Genomic DNA, 17,184 nt, shown 5'->3' with positions numbered 1-17,184 from the left:
GCTGAGTCAAGTATTTACGTGATATCAAAAACATTATTTCATCCGTGAATCAGATTTTCAGATTAGTTGATCAGAATAAAGCATACAAATCCACTGAATTTCACTAGAGATTAGGTAATTATACCTTGAAACCTGCCTATACAAGATAAATTTTGAAAGGAAAATATTTTACTATGTTATTATATTAGTACTGGAATGTTGCTGTCAATATCCTATCAACGTGTACTTTGTCACAGTAAGCACAAATTGCATTGACACACTTCTGCTTATGCTAGTGATTTTAAAGGCCCAGCTGAAATTTAATGTTGGAAATGAGACAAGTTTGCAACAAACTATACTGAACAGAAAGAACTGAATTCAAATTTACAGAAGATACAAATAAATACTACCCAAACTAGGCAAGCTGATTGAAGATGTTTGAATGTATTAGTTCATTAAAGTTAGCTACCATCAGACTGGACTATTAAAAAAACCCAAAAAACAAACAAAAAAAACCACCACAGTTAAAACTTTTGTTGCTTCTTATCGGAGGGAGTATTTTTCATCAACCGTTTAACACACTTCACTGGATATGAGGCACTGAAGCAACGATATTTCACAAACATTTGCTAATGGACTTCATATAGTCATTCTAACAAACTGCACAATTTAAGAGTTATCAAAGAAAAATAATTTGCTTTTGATTTCTTGTGCTATGAAGCAGTGTATTCAGAAAAGTGCTTGAGGGGTACACTTTCCAGTGTGCCAATGCTTTCATGAGAGATGGTCTCACTGAAACAGCAAGTGAAACTAAAAACAGTATTTATCCAGGCAGCTTGGGGCTGTCTGTTCAAAAAGACTGTCCTTCCTCCCCCCCTCCTACTTCTCTGGAGGGCCACACTGGCAGATCTGAGAGGAGAAATTTCATGGAAATAAGGTACAGTTTATTTAGAAACAATGCAGGAGGGAGAAGAGTACAGAGTGGAAGAAAAGTGATTGAGCCTCCTTTCAACATGATTGGTGAGTTAAAAAGTAGAATTTACAAAACTCCTCCAAGAGCCTAGATCAGAAACAGGGGAGAGGATCTCTTCTTCAGTGTGCTGGAAATGTCAGAACCCAAAGTGTACAACATGTGAAATACCCATGGGAAAAATTAAATTGAAAATCATCCAACTTCCTTCCAGTGGGAAAGTGATCAGGGGAAAAAAGCTATGTGAATGTCTTGCTTTATGCAAAGACCAAATCATTCAGCAATCAGGAAGATTTTTGAAGGAGGAATTAAATGAAATTATCCTTTATAAGGGAGGTGGGATATTTTTGGATTGCAAGCCAACTCTTCTGCAATCACTGGGTCTCATCTCCTGAATTCCTCAGACAGTTCACTCAAAAATCCCAGCACTGCATTTCCTTGCTTAGACTCCATATATAGAGAACATATTTTAATTTTTAAAGACTTTTTACTACATCTGACAAATATTCTGCTTATATATGGCTAGATTCACATAAGCAACTAAAATGCAACACTGTCGTTCAGTTTGTGGGGCTTTTTTCGTGCTTTCCCTTTAGGGAAAAGACACACTTTTTTCCTACTGTGCATTTTAAGTCTCCCATTTAAAGTCTGTCTGTTGTACTCACTTGCTGTATGTTTCCACACCCACTTGACAAGCAAGCAATCACAATATACTGCCTTACAGTTGTGACATAGTGTAGCATTTTAATTTTCTACTTTGTAGATTTAATCCATCGCAGCACATTCCGTCACCCACACTGTGCAGTAACAGTAGATATTTCACCAGCCAAGGGAGAACGAACACAAAGATATTTAGTAGAGACAAAAGCCCTACAGAAATGCCAGCAAGCTAAGGGGAAGGAATGCATGATAAATGAAGAATGCAACCACAGAGATAACTGGTAGGGGCAATGAGCTTTGTGCAGTTCCACTCAAAAGCTGAAAGCTGATTACTTCCGTACAGCATACTGGACAGAATAAGGCTACTCTTTTAAAGCAACTAACATGCTTTTGCTAAATAACAGACCATTGTCAGAGCTGCTATCCTGGGAAAGCAAAACTACTCTTACTGCAAACACCACTCTCTAGTTGGAAGGTTAGTTACTCAGATTTTCTACACTTAATTAAGATCAAACACCAGCTCACTTCTGATGTTCAGAAATACTGCATTCCATGCAGAAACAAATGTTCGGCATTTCCAGCTGAAAAATGCTTTGCTACTAAAAAAAAAGAAAATTAACCCATAAACACTCAACACCTCTTCACCACCTCCAAAAAACATCATCTTTTCCCTGTAATAAACAAATAAGAAGAGAATTGTTTTGAAAAACACAGAAAAGCCATGTCAGAAAGCTGAACTAAAAACATTTTAATACAATCTTCACAGCATCAGTGGTTCTGTTAAACTGAACAGTATAAAACTAAATTCTATCATTCTTCTTTCAGCAACTGTAAGTCACTAAATTATCACTGGATTAAGTGCTAACTTAGGTTGTGAGCAAACAGGACATTGATACATTGATCTTGTTTTGTTCTTTTTTTTCCCCAATTATTTGATCTTTATTAGGTAACCATCACTGGTATTTACACATAGTATGTACAATGCAGACTTCCATTCAAGTTACAAATCCTGAAGATTTAGCTGTGTTTATCTAACTTGTCTATATCAACTTAATTTTTTGAAGCCTGTGTTCGGTCCAAACATGGGTAAATTTTCCAAGAACAACAAAATGGTGTACTGCCTATAAACTTCCAATTTCTGCCACGACATGTGACAGCATTAGATTCCACCCCCCCAAAAAAGGCACCATGATATGAAAAAAAGAGGTAAAAGAATTGAACTTCTTTTTCTAACTCTTTTTCTGAGAGATGTAAAACACTGGTAGAATAGAACACATTGAAAAGAAAAAGAAATCCTAATTTATCCAAATGTTAAAATTACAGTTTTTTAAGTTAACTATATTGAATCTTTTAAGTGTCAGTCAAATTCAGTAACAGAATATTCTAACAGTACAAATCAAAATAATCATAAGTGCATTAATTTACTGAGTTCAAGCAATCATCTGTACCCACACTATTGTCCTGAATGTGGTAGATAATTTGAAAACAATGAGGTTCAATAAGGACCCGCTAAAATATTCAAGTAGATAGTACTTCTAAAACTTCTATAAACCCATGAAAAAACACTGCAAGACTGGCCTCCACAGGAGAAATACTTACAATAAGCATTTAGACTGAAGGACTTAGTGAAAAATCAATCTATTTCAAGTAATATTTTTATCAGATTTTTTCCAATTTCAACCTTAATTTTTATGTACCCTTTTGTTCAGCTCTGAACATCTTCCTTTATCTCACATGAAATTCTGCATTCTTTCCTCTTCATGGCTTCAGTACACTGAACTTATGACACAGGTATGCAAAGCTTGGGTATCCTGACAGACCAGGCTGATAAGTGTAAGTTTAAAGACAGTTTATATCTGGGTTTGAGAAAGAGGGTGAAAAAACAGTTTAATTGAACCACTACGATTTTGTGTTTATACAAGTATGAAACAGGGCTGACATTTAGCTTTATCTCTGCAAACAAATATAACAATCTTACGATAAAGCCTTGTACTTACCTAAGCTTTCATTATCTGTGAACTACTCAATAGAGAGCAAACTAGTCTTCCCAAAGACATTTCAGCTAGGAGGCTGGTTCCAGTTCAATCACAAAAGTATATGTAAAACAAATAGATTTCTCTCTAATTACCTTTTCTTGGCCTCTTCATATTGCCAGTTCAGCCTTACTTTGTCTACAAGTCTTGTTTTGTCGTCAAACCCAAACTTGCAGAGTTGAAGAGCAAGGAGAGGAGGAAAAAGAAAGGAAGAAACAAGTTAAAAACTCTCTCATCACAATAAAAAAAGGGATAAATTAATCTTCCTTACTGGACTCACTAAAGAAACCCCTATGATTTAAGTAATAACATAATAAAAAAATCAATTTTATGCCTTAGAAATGCAAAACTAATTTATTGCTAAAAGTAGAGAAGATAAATAAGCCCTTTCAATAAATTATTAATCTGGAAATCAAGGGTTAGCAGATTGAATCATTGATGAACGGCCAAAGCTTTTCAACTTTATCCAAGTCTAAAAGACAAGGAGTGTTTTAATTGAAATATTTTGCTTCTTGATATAGCTGTTTTATGAATACCTTTATTAGAAGCAATTCAGATTACATTCCCTACTGCGATGTGTTACCCAGCACTTACAACATTAGCGCATTTTAAACATTAGTACAAAAAAACCCCACCTGATCGTTGAAGCAGTTGTAAAATATGCATTTATATAGCAACTCCTACTGCATAGTGTTTCTACAGCAATTTCTATTTTAGGGCATTAGCACTTCCCTTCTCAAAAGTCTGTGTGTGGTCTAATAGTTAAAACCTAAGTTCCCATACAAGTGGATTGCTGCACCTCTGGAGTTCTCCTCTAGCTGCTGCTTTTTCTGTCTCCATCATCCCACGGTAAAAACTCCACCCCTTTTCTACTCACATGGCACTTACAATAGTTCAGATAATTATGTACTTTTGTTTCTCTTACAAAAAGCCTATATGTGATAAATATAATTTACACAGTGTACTTGGATTGTGTGCTGCGAATGGGAAAATGCCCCTTTGGGTAATTTGTTTCAGAATTCCATAATCCTATCCACCACTCATCTGAAAAATGACACCCCAAAGGCACCATCTGCATAACACCCTGAAAGACAGCCTAGCATTAGTTCAGTTTTCTTAGATTCTTGAAGGGTCTATCTTCTCAAAAACAAGATTTCCTCTTCTGTAAGGGACCCTCTGGAGACATCCAATCTGGCAACTAGCCAGTAGTCAAGGAAGATTGTAATAGATGAGAAACAGGATGATAAAGTCAACAAAGAGGTTATTTTAACTAAATGTAAAGTAACATCTAAACTACTAACAAACTGCAAACAAGTTTCCTTCTTGCTTTGGCGTCAGTCATCCATAGAGGCATTTATTACGGATCAACAGCTGGGTTGCCATAGTACTGGTGCAAGCCAAATTTTTACTTATTATTATTTGGAGCACACAATTTCATTCAGATGGAACCATTTCCAAGGAATGCGAGTATGTTCTTCTAAAAATGTCATAAATATGATAAATATCATATTTAAGGGCATATTTGAGCACAAAGGTATAACAGACATCACAAGTTTTGCTGATTAAGAAAAATACTTTGAGAATAACAAATACTTCCCTTGTCTTAGAGGAAAGGAGCAGATATCTACTACACATCTTCAATGTATATGATAAAAAAAGATGAAAAAAAATGTAAAAAATACACAGCTATCACTACTACCACAATGCTAACATCTCATGCAAAATCATATCACTACTGCAGCTTCAAGCTGGCTGAAGAATTTTCCTCCTTCCTGTCTCATTACAAGTATCAGTAATTCAGAGCTGGGAATATGAAGAGAAGAGGTCCATGGACACTTAAGCAAGAGCTGTTACTCCAAGATGAACCTGCAGCCACCAAAGTGGTAATGCAAGAAGCACTCTGCTGGGTTGGCTGAGTCCAGGAACTGATTTTACCAGTCTCTGCTTGCAAGCATGCTCCTGCATCCCTGTGCCACACTCCAGCAGCAGAACCACCAAGCCCACAGCTTGCAAACAGTGGAAACAACAAGCAAATGCAACTCCCTCACCACTAGTAATGCTCTGGATTTTTCCTTCTGCTCCAGCCAACACCTCTTAAATTGAAAGAGTAAATAACACTGTATCGCTATAGTTCAAAAGCAGCTAATTTTGTACAGCAAATGTTTCGCATAGGAACACTCACATACCTCTCCAGTGATGTCAGTCTGAGAACAAGCATCACAGTGTTGTTGAGGTAAACAGGAGTCACTGAGTGAACTAGAATTGTGCTGGAGATCCTGCAGGGAATCTGTAATACAACAGCTATTCCTGAATCCATCTGTTAATTTGGCCAGGCTCTAAAGGAGAAGACATATTTAAAAATATTAGAAAAAAAGTGATTTTATAATACTTTTTAATAAGAGAAAACAAATTTTTTAATTGTTTTAAAAGACTGGTAGCTTGCCTATACGGAGATATTTACAGAAAGTAAAATTCATTGCTGTGTAAGTAGCATGCAAAAGGTTTGCTTTGGAATAAACCTCTCCTTTTAAAAGATGCATGTAACAGTAAACAGACTTTATATTATTTGTTTTAGATCTATGAATGTTTTATCTTCTGTACAGCTTGTAGCTCTTTAAATCTAGCAGCTGTCAACTTCAAGTTAGCTGATAAAGAAGACAAATGTGGTTCACCTGCCCTTTTGCCATCTTTGCACAGGTTACATTCCTTAGTCAATACTGTTATCTCATCCAACTTGATGAATACCTTGTATTGATTGCACTTTTATGACAACTGATATCATCCCTGTGCTCTCTTACCCAGAGTTCACATAGTTAAGAGATATTTTACACTTCGGGTTAAGCAAGGGACATCGTTGAAATGTCTAGACAATGACATAAACCATCAGAGTAAAGCAGAAACATCAGTCTTTGAGGGGAAAGGGCAATACAACAATCACACAAAACAACAAAAATTACTTTTTTGACAATATAAGCTCGGTTGACAGGCTCTTTAAAAGCCTTTAAAAGAACAAAATTGTTAGTATCGCTTTTATTTTCTCATTGTGCCTTCTCTCTTGTTCAAAAAGTAAAGATAATGTAGTATTAGTAACGAAATCACTGTGCTGGCTGTCATTTATGACAGAGATTCTAACAATTACACATCAAACAAGAAAACATTCTGTCCTCTCACCACAGAATAAAGGACAATCTAAAAATGGGGGGGGAAAATCATCAGAAATTTGAAGATCTGTAATAATCTATAAATCATAACATAATAAAAAAATTGCTTTTGAAAACACACATCAAAAGCTTTCTAAAACTGCTTACTGTAGTGTCAGAACTACAGAATCAGGGACAACCCTGAAGCATGGCACTGGAAAAAGGCTGGTCCTCAGGAATTTCAGTGGCTCTGACTACTGGTGATTTGCAACAAGTCGAGGTTACTGTCCATATCCAATTATCAGAAGACTTCTCAGTCTTCAAAGTGTCGTTTAAAAAGGATAACACAGCAATGCTGCTTTTTCTTACACCAAATTCAATTAGTAGAATCCAGAAATGAACCTGTGTAACAGCAATTGTTTGCTACTGATCGGAGGAGCAACACCACACTAAAGATGAAGGCATCTAGTTTCAGAGCCTAGGAAGCACCCAGGATTATGGAACTGTAGCAGGCCTGAAACTAGCCAGAAAAAGGAGTTTTTTCTGCTGGCCTCCATTTCCACCATACACAGTCCATCTCATATACCAGCCCCTCCCTCAGGCCAGCCTTCACTAGAGATGAAAAAGAGGGAGAACACCCAGCCTGGTACAGGATGAGTGAGCAAGTGGGCTCCCCAGCCACAGGAGTGGGAGCCTGAGTTCCTCCCTGACAGCCCCTCAAATCATACACACTGTTTCCTTCCTATTAGGGAATGGCAAGGAGAGACACAGGTACGTGCCACATATCAGACAATTTGTGCTGCTCCCTCTTCAGTCTCTGCCTGCTCTCTACAGGTCAGAGAGGGGCTGGGATTTCACAAGCAGCACTGGCAAGGAGAGAGGACAGTGCAGAGCAATGCCAGATGTGCTGGCAGTGGGACAAGGCTACTACCACTTGCCTCCAGAAGCTTAACTTGTTTTGGGTCCACCAAAAAAACCAATTTTTTGCCACCTCCCAATTGAACTGAGCCACTTTAGTATGAAGGACAAACAACATATTTTCTTCTCAGCCCTGAAACAGAAAATTCGATTCCAAGTTACGTTGCCAAGAGATTCTTAGCTAGTGCCCCTTTATCCTTGTGACTTGTTGTGAAAGGAACTGCTTCACAACATGGGAAAAACCCCAACTATTACATTGTGAAAACTGTAGACTCCTGTCTAACTCTCCTCAAAACTCACTGGAAATCATTCAGTCCTGTCAAGACTCCTGCTGTATGAAGGATCAAGACGGATCCCTAATGGGTTTGTAACATGGAAATAAAAACTTCAGACCATGGCCTCTTCCCAGTAAAGCATAGCCAGTTGCATCAACAAAAACTCAGGATTCAGAAAGCCTGAGGTTTCTCCTAGTAAGTTATGTTCCATCTGCCTTCTTTGGCTAACACATATTATGTTACATGTATGTGCAATACCACAGATCCTGATGCCAGAACTTAAATCTAAACTTTTGCCTGTATTTCAGGTACTGTATGAACTCCTGGTATGACTCTAATGCCCTCTAGCATTTTCCCTGGCAGGTAAGGAAGGGCAACTTGGCTGCTGGCCAGGCTTCCTATCCAAACACAGTTGCTGAGTCCTGGCCCCTACTTAAAAATGAGAAAGCATTTGACAGGTGGCAATCACCAAGCAGCATCACCTTAACTTACATCTACATGCACAGATGACTATGCCCCAGGGCAAGCAAAAATGCATTAAGGTCTTCTAATTGGATGAGTGAAAACAGGCACCAGCAACCCCAACATGGAAAATTACAACCCAAGTTAGCACATTTTTAGATAGAAACAATTTATAATAGTTATTATAAACAGTAGGAGTAATGTCCTCACCAGTTACATGGAGGAATCCACCTTTCATCTTGAGTTTAAGGGTTGTTTATGGCAATCCCACAGAAACTGCCAAATAATCCTACTGTTAATGTGAAGTTGTAGGCACACCAGCCCAGATTTACCCAAAGAGAGAGAAATGAGCACTGTCATTTCACCAGTATTGGCTGCCATCTGATTTGGGAGCACTGCGCAATTTCAGTGCACTTCCTATCTAACCTATTTAGCCAATTTAACTGGTAACAAAGAGAAAAGAAAAAAGAAATAAACCCCCCACAAAAACCAAAGTCCAGTGCCCTCCAAGGATGACAACATTTTGAAAGCCTATGCACACCGAACAGAAAAAAAAAATATGAAAGAGATTGAGGATGAGAGATAAACACACTGCTTTCAGGGACAACACACCTTTATTATTCAACCCCATATAAGAAGTCTGCCCACTTTTTCAGAGCAGTAGCACTGCATATTTTGCTTTATTTGTAATCACAGCATCCAATTTAAAGTTGACCACCCTCTTCCACACAACTAAACCAACTGTCACACTTCTACAACAGCTACAATTTTCCAAGCACCTACACAAGACTGAGTCACTTCTACTATGTTTAGTTCTGTTGCTTACACTGGTCAGATTTAAATTAAAAAGTAGTACAAAACATTCTGTTTCCTTTCTCTGAAATAAAACCCCATATTTTTTTACACTATACTTCTAACTCCTCTATTAGAAAATTTCAAAATAAAAACCATTTCCTAAAAAAGTTTGTCTAAACAGTATTAGTTTTAAAATTTAGTGCTTTCAAAGATAATACAATTCCAGTATTAACAGAAAAACAAAAATTGAATTCTGAACTCCTTAAGAAGATATTTAAAATAGACTTGCACTTATTTTACAAAGCTAACTAAATCTATGACAGCAATCTCCAAATTCAATCGTTTAGTTATTAAAAGGCATAGCACAGACTACTTTGGTGACATCAGAAATATTTTTTTTTGTCAAAATTTAAAAAGAGAGTTGAGTAAGCAGAGCAAAACTGGCAAAAATGCACCAGTTTTACAACTGTAGATCTTGTAAATGACGTCATTTAATTCTATTTAGCCATTGTAACAAAACATGAAAAAATATTTTGCATCCTACACTTGTGTGGAACAACTGTTTTTAACATTCTCCTGGATTACATATAGTCTAATGTTCTATTATTGGATTCCACCACAAAAGACTGTCATTAATTAAAAGAGGATACTTCTTAGACTCTCATTTCCTGTATATCAAACAGAGCATGAAGAAGGATGAAACACTTTTTAATTTTTGCCTATCTTCTGCAACCTCTGGTCCCACCAGCACTGCCCAATCCTTGATCCTAGAGTTCTAACTCCCACAACACTATTTAAAGAAACAGCAAGCACATTTAAAGTTGGTTTCCCAAATATGATTTTCAAAGCATCTCAATGTCTACAGATGGATTTACTGCCAATGAGGACTGAAAATGTAAGGAAAAGAGATTAAAAAATCTATTGGGGAAGTAAAAACAAGGTCAGTAGTTAAACCCCTCCAATATCTCACACATAAGTTCTTATATTACCAATTGGTTTCCTAAAATGTTTGTTATTGCATCCATGAAGAGCTGCTTTTCTTATCACTGCTTTCTAGCCAGGCATGTGGAAGACTGAGAATCGCTTTAAAACTTGGCCAGCCCAAAATAACAAGTATGTTAAAAGTTGCCAAGGTTGAAATTTTCATAGTGACTCCAGTGTTCTGTCTACTTGAACAAGGATTTGTGGTCCATCAGATGGTCTTTGTGTAACGCAATGGAGACTTAATAATTGTATAGCTATGGAAATTCATTATATGTAGATTACAAACTTCCCATACCATTTAACAACTAAAAAAAAATTTAAAAAACCTGAAAAAACACTGCTGCAGAGAAAAGTGAAAGAAAACGTTTGCATTGTTAAATGGTAATAATGTTAATTTAGTACGGTCCCGCAGTTTTAGGTAACAAAAATGCCTCCTCCCAAACAAATGTTTGAAGAGTGGGTGAAGAGAACTGTCCTTATCACCTCTCCATATATGCAGCAGATTTAAGGCAGTCTATAGTGAAGTCCCTGTAGTAGCAGAGGCTCACTGTTCTTTGATCAAACTCCTATCACGTTAATAACACATACCTACAACTGAGAGCTTAAGGCAGGACACAGAACCCATTCAAAGGTCAGACCACTACTCAGGTATGGATCTCTCCTCAATACTCATGCTCTAATTCATCCCTTTCAAGCTTGCGCATACACTGTATTTATTCATACTCTTTGAGGGTTTTGTGAGAACATTTTGAAACCAACATGAGCCTTGATATACTCTTAAACTTGAGTTTGGGGCAAAAAGTGTGACAGTGACAGAGATCCAATTTGGTGAAACATATACAAAGGGAAAAACATGGTTGACACAAGGAATAACACTTTAGCACATGAACTCTCAATCCTACTTAATTATAGGTACTACAAAGAGACATAAAATAAAATTATAAACAAATACCATAAATCACAGAGGCTTTTTCTTGTTACAGTGTAATTACTACAGTAGTAGTAATTACTAGTAGCCATCAACATAGCAACAATAGAAAGTTATTCAATGAAAACACTGAGCTAAATGAAACTCAGTTAACTACATTATTGAAAACAAAAATATGAAACGCATATGAAATCTTGTGCAAGCAGCATAAACAATGACTACTTACCTTTTTTGCTAGCTATTGGCAATTATCAAACAGAAAAATCCTTATTTAAACTTGGTAAACCCAATGCAATCCCAAGCAAGAAAACAGAGGTAGGGTAATACTGTTTAGTAGTTCAGTAGCAGATTTTTTACCTGCATAAGGTCCTGCCTTTCTTTTTCACCTGTGCATATCGCTTTCTTTATGGTTCGAAGTTCACTCATTATAGCTTGTGCTTCATCCAGTCTGTAATTTGTATGAGCATTTGACATCTTACGATCAATCCTGTTGAAAATATTAAGACAAATTCAGGAATTTTCACACAATTAGAAAGCACATGGACTTTTTAAGACCTCTTGTTTATTCATGTACCACTTCAGTTCCAGGAATAACACGGTACTCTACGTGGAATTAACACAGCACTCAGTGCCAAGTCCACTCTAAAGACAAAGCAAAGCAATTATCCACCCAGGTTCTGCAGAACCAACACATTTCCTGGGTTTAATATCCTAATGCAGAGCTTATTGATGAGTAATGTCTGTGGGCAACTTCATGTACCAAAAGTAAAATGAACCTAAAACTAACCTAGATGGTTATAACTCAAAAGGTAACAATGAGCAGTCTAGCTGTCATATTTTCCATGCAGTATCACACATTGCAGTATCTCTTCCAGGACTTCTATTTGATCCTGCTTTAGAAGTTTCTAACAAAGGCATTTCATTTTCCCAGGAAGAAATTTTTGATGCTTAAAATTTGATTGCAAATGCTTTCCTGTCATTATAGGCCTCTTTGAATATCTCTTCCATAAGATATCTAAAAGACGTTATAATTCTGAACTGAAAAGCATAATAAGGGAACATCCCAGAAGATTTTAAATCTTTAAGCAAGAAGCAAGAACACAAGTGATGACATAAGACTGAAGTAATACTAATGTTTCCATCTTGACATATTAAAATCTCTCAAGCGGAACATTCACTGGCTGAGTTTTCAACCTTGTTTCCAACATTTCACAATAGTAAAGGACAACATATTAGGATGCAGAAGACTAGTCCAGTGTATCATCTTGATAATTTGCTTTGCTTTATAGATAAAGAATAAGACAAGAGACTATAGTGAACTTATCAGAATAACTATTTGATCTTAGATTTACAACAAATGGTTATGAGGTTTTAACACCTTATTTACAGCAATTATTGAAAATCATGTAAAGTTCCCGTTAAAATATGGAAAAGTCAATTTTCATGTTAATCTAGTATAAAAAGAATGTACAGAGAAAAGGTGGCAAGTGTGAAGGTCATTAGGCTAATGCTAAGAACAAAGAGCTTCAGGAAAAGATATGCCAAGTTAACAGCATTAAACATAAAAACACACATTGTTCATCACAGAAGACATCAATCTATAAAGAGATGTAGTAGGAGAGGGTATGATATACATACAGAAGAATACCCAAACTCTATTTAAAATATTGAGACTAACTAACAAGTTTCAAGATGGATATTATATTAAACTAAGAGTGTCAACAACAGTCTCTCAGCATGTTCTAGCAGTTAAAACACAAGCAGTGCAATTCCACATACATCTGATTACTTGCTTTAAAATTAAAACATTAAAATGAAAAATCAAAAAGGGTAAATTAAAATCCTGTGATTTTATTGTGTAGCTCACAATATTTAGGGAAAAAAACAGGTCAATTTCTACAGTTTTATTTTGTTTGGGTTTTTTCTACTGGTTTTGGAGACAACACAAAAGTCTGACTCTCAAGATTTCTCTTTGAACACAAATTTACCCAAGTTACATAAGAAAACATATAATCTTTTATGAATACTGGCTCAAGAACAGGAAAGGACTTAAATGTCATGTGTATTAAAGCTGCGAGTTTGTTTGGTTGCTTTTGTTTTCAAAATGTTTCCTTGAGTCTTCACTAATTTTTAGTTAAAATCCTGAGTAGATAAAACCATGGTAAAACAACTAATCCAATTCACTAAAAGTCACATTAAAAAGATAATACATTTTTATCTGAAGGTAACGGTAATGTTAAGAACTATGTTCAAATATTACACATGAAAATGCCTTCTACACAACTGCTCATTATACTGTTCGCCAGGACTAAGATGGCATTTCAGGAAAAGGAAATTATTTAATTTCAACCAGATTTCTGTCCAGTTATCCACATATTCATGTTCCTGGACGCCACTTTGGAGCCCAGCTTATGAATTGATATTTGTTTAAGGAAAGAATCAGAGAAGTTCCTACTGCCAAAAATATTTAGGCTTAAATCAGTATTGCTGTCAACTCGAAATGACTAAAGTAGCTTACAAAAATTACCTGTTATTTATTGTCTGTTAATTCTCTTCCTTTTTTCATAAAGATCTATTTCTGAAAGCCATGGAGTTAATAGGAGTCTTCCATTTTATTAATGGAAAACAGCATGATACAAATATAGATCAGGCCTTCGTATGAATAGCAAGAATATTCAACTAATACGCAAGACTGTAAGGATATAAAGAAGTATTTAGGATATACAGGCTATCAACATGCTTCACGTCGTTTCAGTCCTATAGGGCAGATTCCATGTTCCTCCATTTTCCTTCACCAAAGCACACGCCTATACTTGAGCAAAAATCTAAATTTAAAGTTTTTGTCAGATCTCCTAACCTCTAAATTAGTCTGCAGCTACAAATTGTTTAGCCAGCCCTAATTCCCTGTCACTCCCAACTTCTCACAGCATTCACTCTGCTCTCCTGGCCAACTGGCCAAGTTTTCATTTCCTTTGTTGCTGAACGCCTTCTTCCTCCAAAATTCCTGCTGGGGAGCAGTAGGGTCACTGAAAACACAGGGGAGAAGGAACTGCTCCTCCTTCTCAGCCTCTGCTGTCAGCCCAGAGGAAGGAATTTGTTCTAGAAAAGGCTCATATTTAACCCTGTAAGTTTGGACTGTGACAGGATCAGACACGCCTTGGGGCAAAGCTGCTGGGTGGGGATCCTTGCAGGCTTTGAACAGTGAGCTCTACGAAGTGTCCACTGGGCAAACACTAACCTATGTTCAAAGGTTTATCACACACAACATTGCCAAATTTAGATGAAGCTACAGAAAGTACAGTCCCAATAAAAAGCTGCAGCTCTATGAATACTGGAATTCTGACAGTATTGAAGTTGTAAAGGTATTGAAACCCCCCTCAATCATGTCTCTGCTCATAAAACCCCAATTCTACAGTCAATTTGTGGTTTTGTTTTCTTTTCATTCTCCTCAAAGATGGTTAAGCCATTTTACTAAAATTAAAAAGAACAGAAAACAAAACACAGTCCAAGGCAGACACTGTACATGGAAAATGTCAACGTAAGAGATTTGCATTTAACAAAGGCATTTGAATCAGACAGCAACATAAAATGATAGAAATACTGAGCAACCCAACTGCCCTCTACATAAAAGCTGTCACTTCTCTGAGAGCTATACCAAGCAAAGGCTGCACAGAGAGTCACTTGGCAGAAAGTTCCAATATCTGCACATGATGCCATTTTGGTAAGACTTTCAAAGCAAACATTCAGCCAGATGTAAAGCCTGAAATTTGACTGCTCCTAATGTTGTTCTTGGCTTACACTTGAAATAAAGTGATGTACATGCCTTTAAAAAACCTGAATAGGATGTATGCCATTTGCAGTTTGGCAGTTACTTGAAGATTTAACTTAGCACAAGAAGGAAGAAGAATGACGCAAAACAAAAATTTAGAAAACGTAATAGAAGTGGGAAATGTCTAAAATGCAATAAACTTTAAAGGGGAAGCAGGATGGGGGCGGGGGGGAACAGAGCAAAAACCCCAGCATTTTTGCTTTATAGAAGAAGCAATTAACTCCTTTTTGGACAATATACTTACTTTGAGGATATGGAAAAACTGAACTACTTCAGCCTTGGTACTTGACTTGAGTGACCCTTCTCTCCCAACAAACACAGGAGGTAGGGGAGAGATTGTACAGTTAGGCTTTCAGGCTAATTTGTCTACTGACTACACAAGGAGGTGAGAGAAGCTCCTCTCTTCAGTTGTTTCTGTAAGTACTCTCCAAATTCGCTCACTTCCTCCTAGAAGCAAAACACTCCAAAAAAAGGTGCACGTATCTCACCAGAAGGGCAAATTAAAAAAAAAAAAAACACAACACTTAAAAGCACAAAACAAAAACAAAACCACAAGTGTCTTTCACAAGGGAAGACAGTACAGAGAGCTCAGCTTCAGGTAACACACAGGCAAAAGGTTCTCCCCAGCTCCAGCAAGCAACAAGTGCCGCCCAGTGCACCAACGAGACAAAGGACAACCACAGCAACAGCAGCAATGAGCAGCACTGAAGTATTCAGTTGTCGTGCCTGAACTTTTAAACTACATGATTGGAGTGACCATTAACTAATCAGATATGCTTTAAAATAATTCCTCTCTTGAAGGTCTCTCCTATAACCCCATCCTGGAGCATGGGCAACTTGACTTGGGCTATAATCCAAGACTAACATTTGTACTCCTAATCATTTGCAGACTTTACTTTTCAAAAAGTTGCACTACTTTGCTGGACTATCTTAAATGAATTATACTAATTAAAACAATCTTGAGTTTCAAATGGCCTTCAAATACTTTCAACATCTTAGTCAAGTGGTTACTCCTTTTATAAAATAACTGAACCTATACCCTTAAATAACCCAATAACCAGGAGAAGGAAAACAAATTAAAAACCCAGAAAAAGCATAGAAATTATTACTAAAAGAAAATAAGATTAAGAATCATAAGACAAAATTGCTTTTGTTCTGTTACTGTTTACGTATCTAGGCCACCATACCAAGATGTTAACTTATATTTAAAGTATTACTTATTGTATTGAAACTGCAAATACTTTGAGCGCTTTATTTTACTGATTTTCAATAAATATCATACATTACCAATTCCTCCAATTACCTCTAAATGCTTCAATAAAAATACATTTATGCCTAAAAATTATTATATTTTATCTGCCAATTAAGAATTTTGGTATTCTGCATAAACAAGTTTTCTTCTACGAAACTATCCAAACGCACTATAAAACAAAAGAGCCCTGTTTTAAAAAACTAGAAAATTTTGTTATTAAAAAATAACAAACCAAACACGCTAAAAATATAAAGTGCATGGGTTACTCCTTCTTTTTTAGAATTTAAATCTGAGAATCTTCCTTTAATTTTTGTTACTGTAGTATCAATCAAAGTTGGAAAATAAGTATCCTAACCATTCCAGGATCCCTGGAAATTAATCAGAATTCCTGAAGTGAAAGTCCATGCTTTGTAGCACCAATGCAATAAATCCAAAGCTTCAAAATATTTCTGCAGCTGCTGCACTTAAGTTGCAAAATGCATAACACATGCAACAGTTCCAACATTTTCAGGAAGCTCCTGCATTAGGCAGTTCATTCACATGCATGCGGGGAAAAGGGCCAAGGATTCTAAATGCACAGCCACATATCCAAGGTGGATCCAAGTGCTGTTCAAGCTCTTGGTCTAGCCACAACAACCTGTGTTTACCTGCCATCTTTTTCATGGCCTGGCAACCTCTCTCCCTATCCCATTGGGCATCCCATCTATGAGCTATGTGTGTAGGTGACTAAACACACAGATGGAAGTCACACAGTTCCCTTCCCATCAGATGGCCTTGCAGGAAGAGTGGCAGAGAGAGGGTCACCACAGCATTTCACAACCTTTGACACCACTGAGCACGCAGGAAACAGAGTGGGGCTGCATAACAACCCTGGGAGCAGTGGCAAATTGCCTCGAGCTTCCTTTCCTTACTGGGAGGAGACAAGGAGTCACATTTACACGCAGACATTTTGCACACAT

General features: G+C 36.8%; 1 protein-coding gene across 3 annotated transcripts in view; it reads right to left on the bottom strand.

The window, feature by feature from the left end:
* Positions 1-17,184, bottom strand: part of WWC3 (WWC family member 3) — a 98,418-nt gene that overhangs the window by 34,419 nt on the left and 46,815 nt on the right. For all 3 annotated transcript variants that reach the window (XM_033051813.2, XM_033051811.2, XM_033051812.2), the window contains 3 exons: positions 11,502-11,631; positions 5,829-5,978; positions 3,738-3,811 (listed from right to left, as the gene is read on the bottom strand). In XM_033051813.2, coding sequence (XP_032907704.1) covers positions 3,738-3,811; positions 5,829-5,978; positions 11,502-11,631 — 354 coding nt within the window. The remainder of the gene's footprint in view (positions 1-3,737; positions 3,812-5,828; positions 5,979-11,501; positions 11,632-17,184) is intronic.

The sequence above is a fragment of the Catharus ustulatus genome, chromosome 2 (genome assembly GCF_009819885.2).
Source record: "Catharus ustulatus isolate bCatUst1 chromosome 2, bCatUst1.pri.v2, whole genome shotgun sequence".
Taxonomy (NCBI): Eukaryota; Metazoa; Chordata; class Aves; order Passeriformes; family Turdidae; genus Catharus; species Catharus ustulatus.
This window is presented reverse-complemented; position numbering and strand designations above follow the sequence as displayed.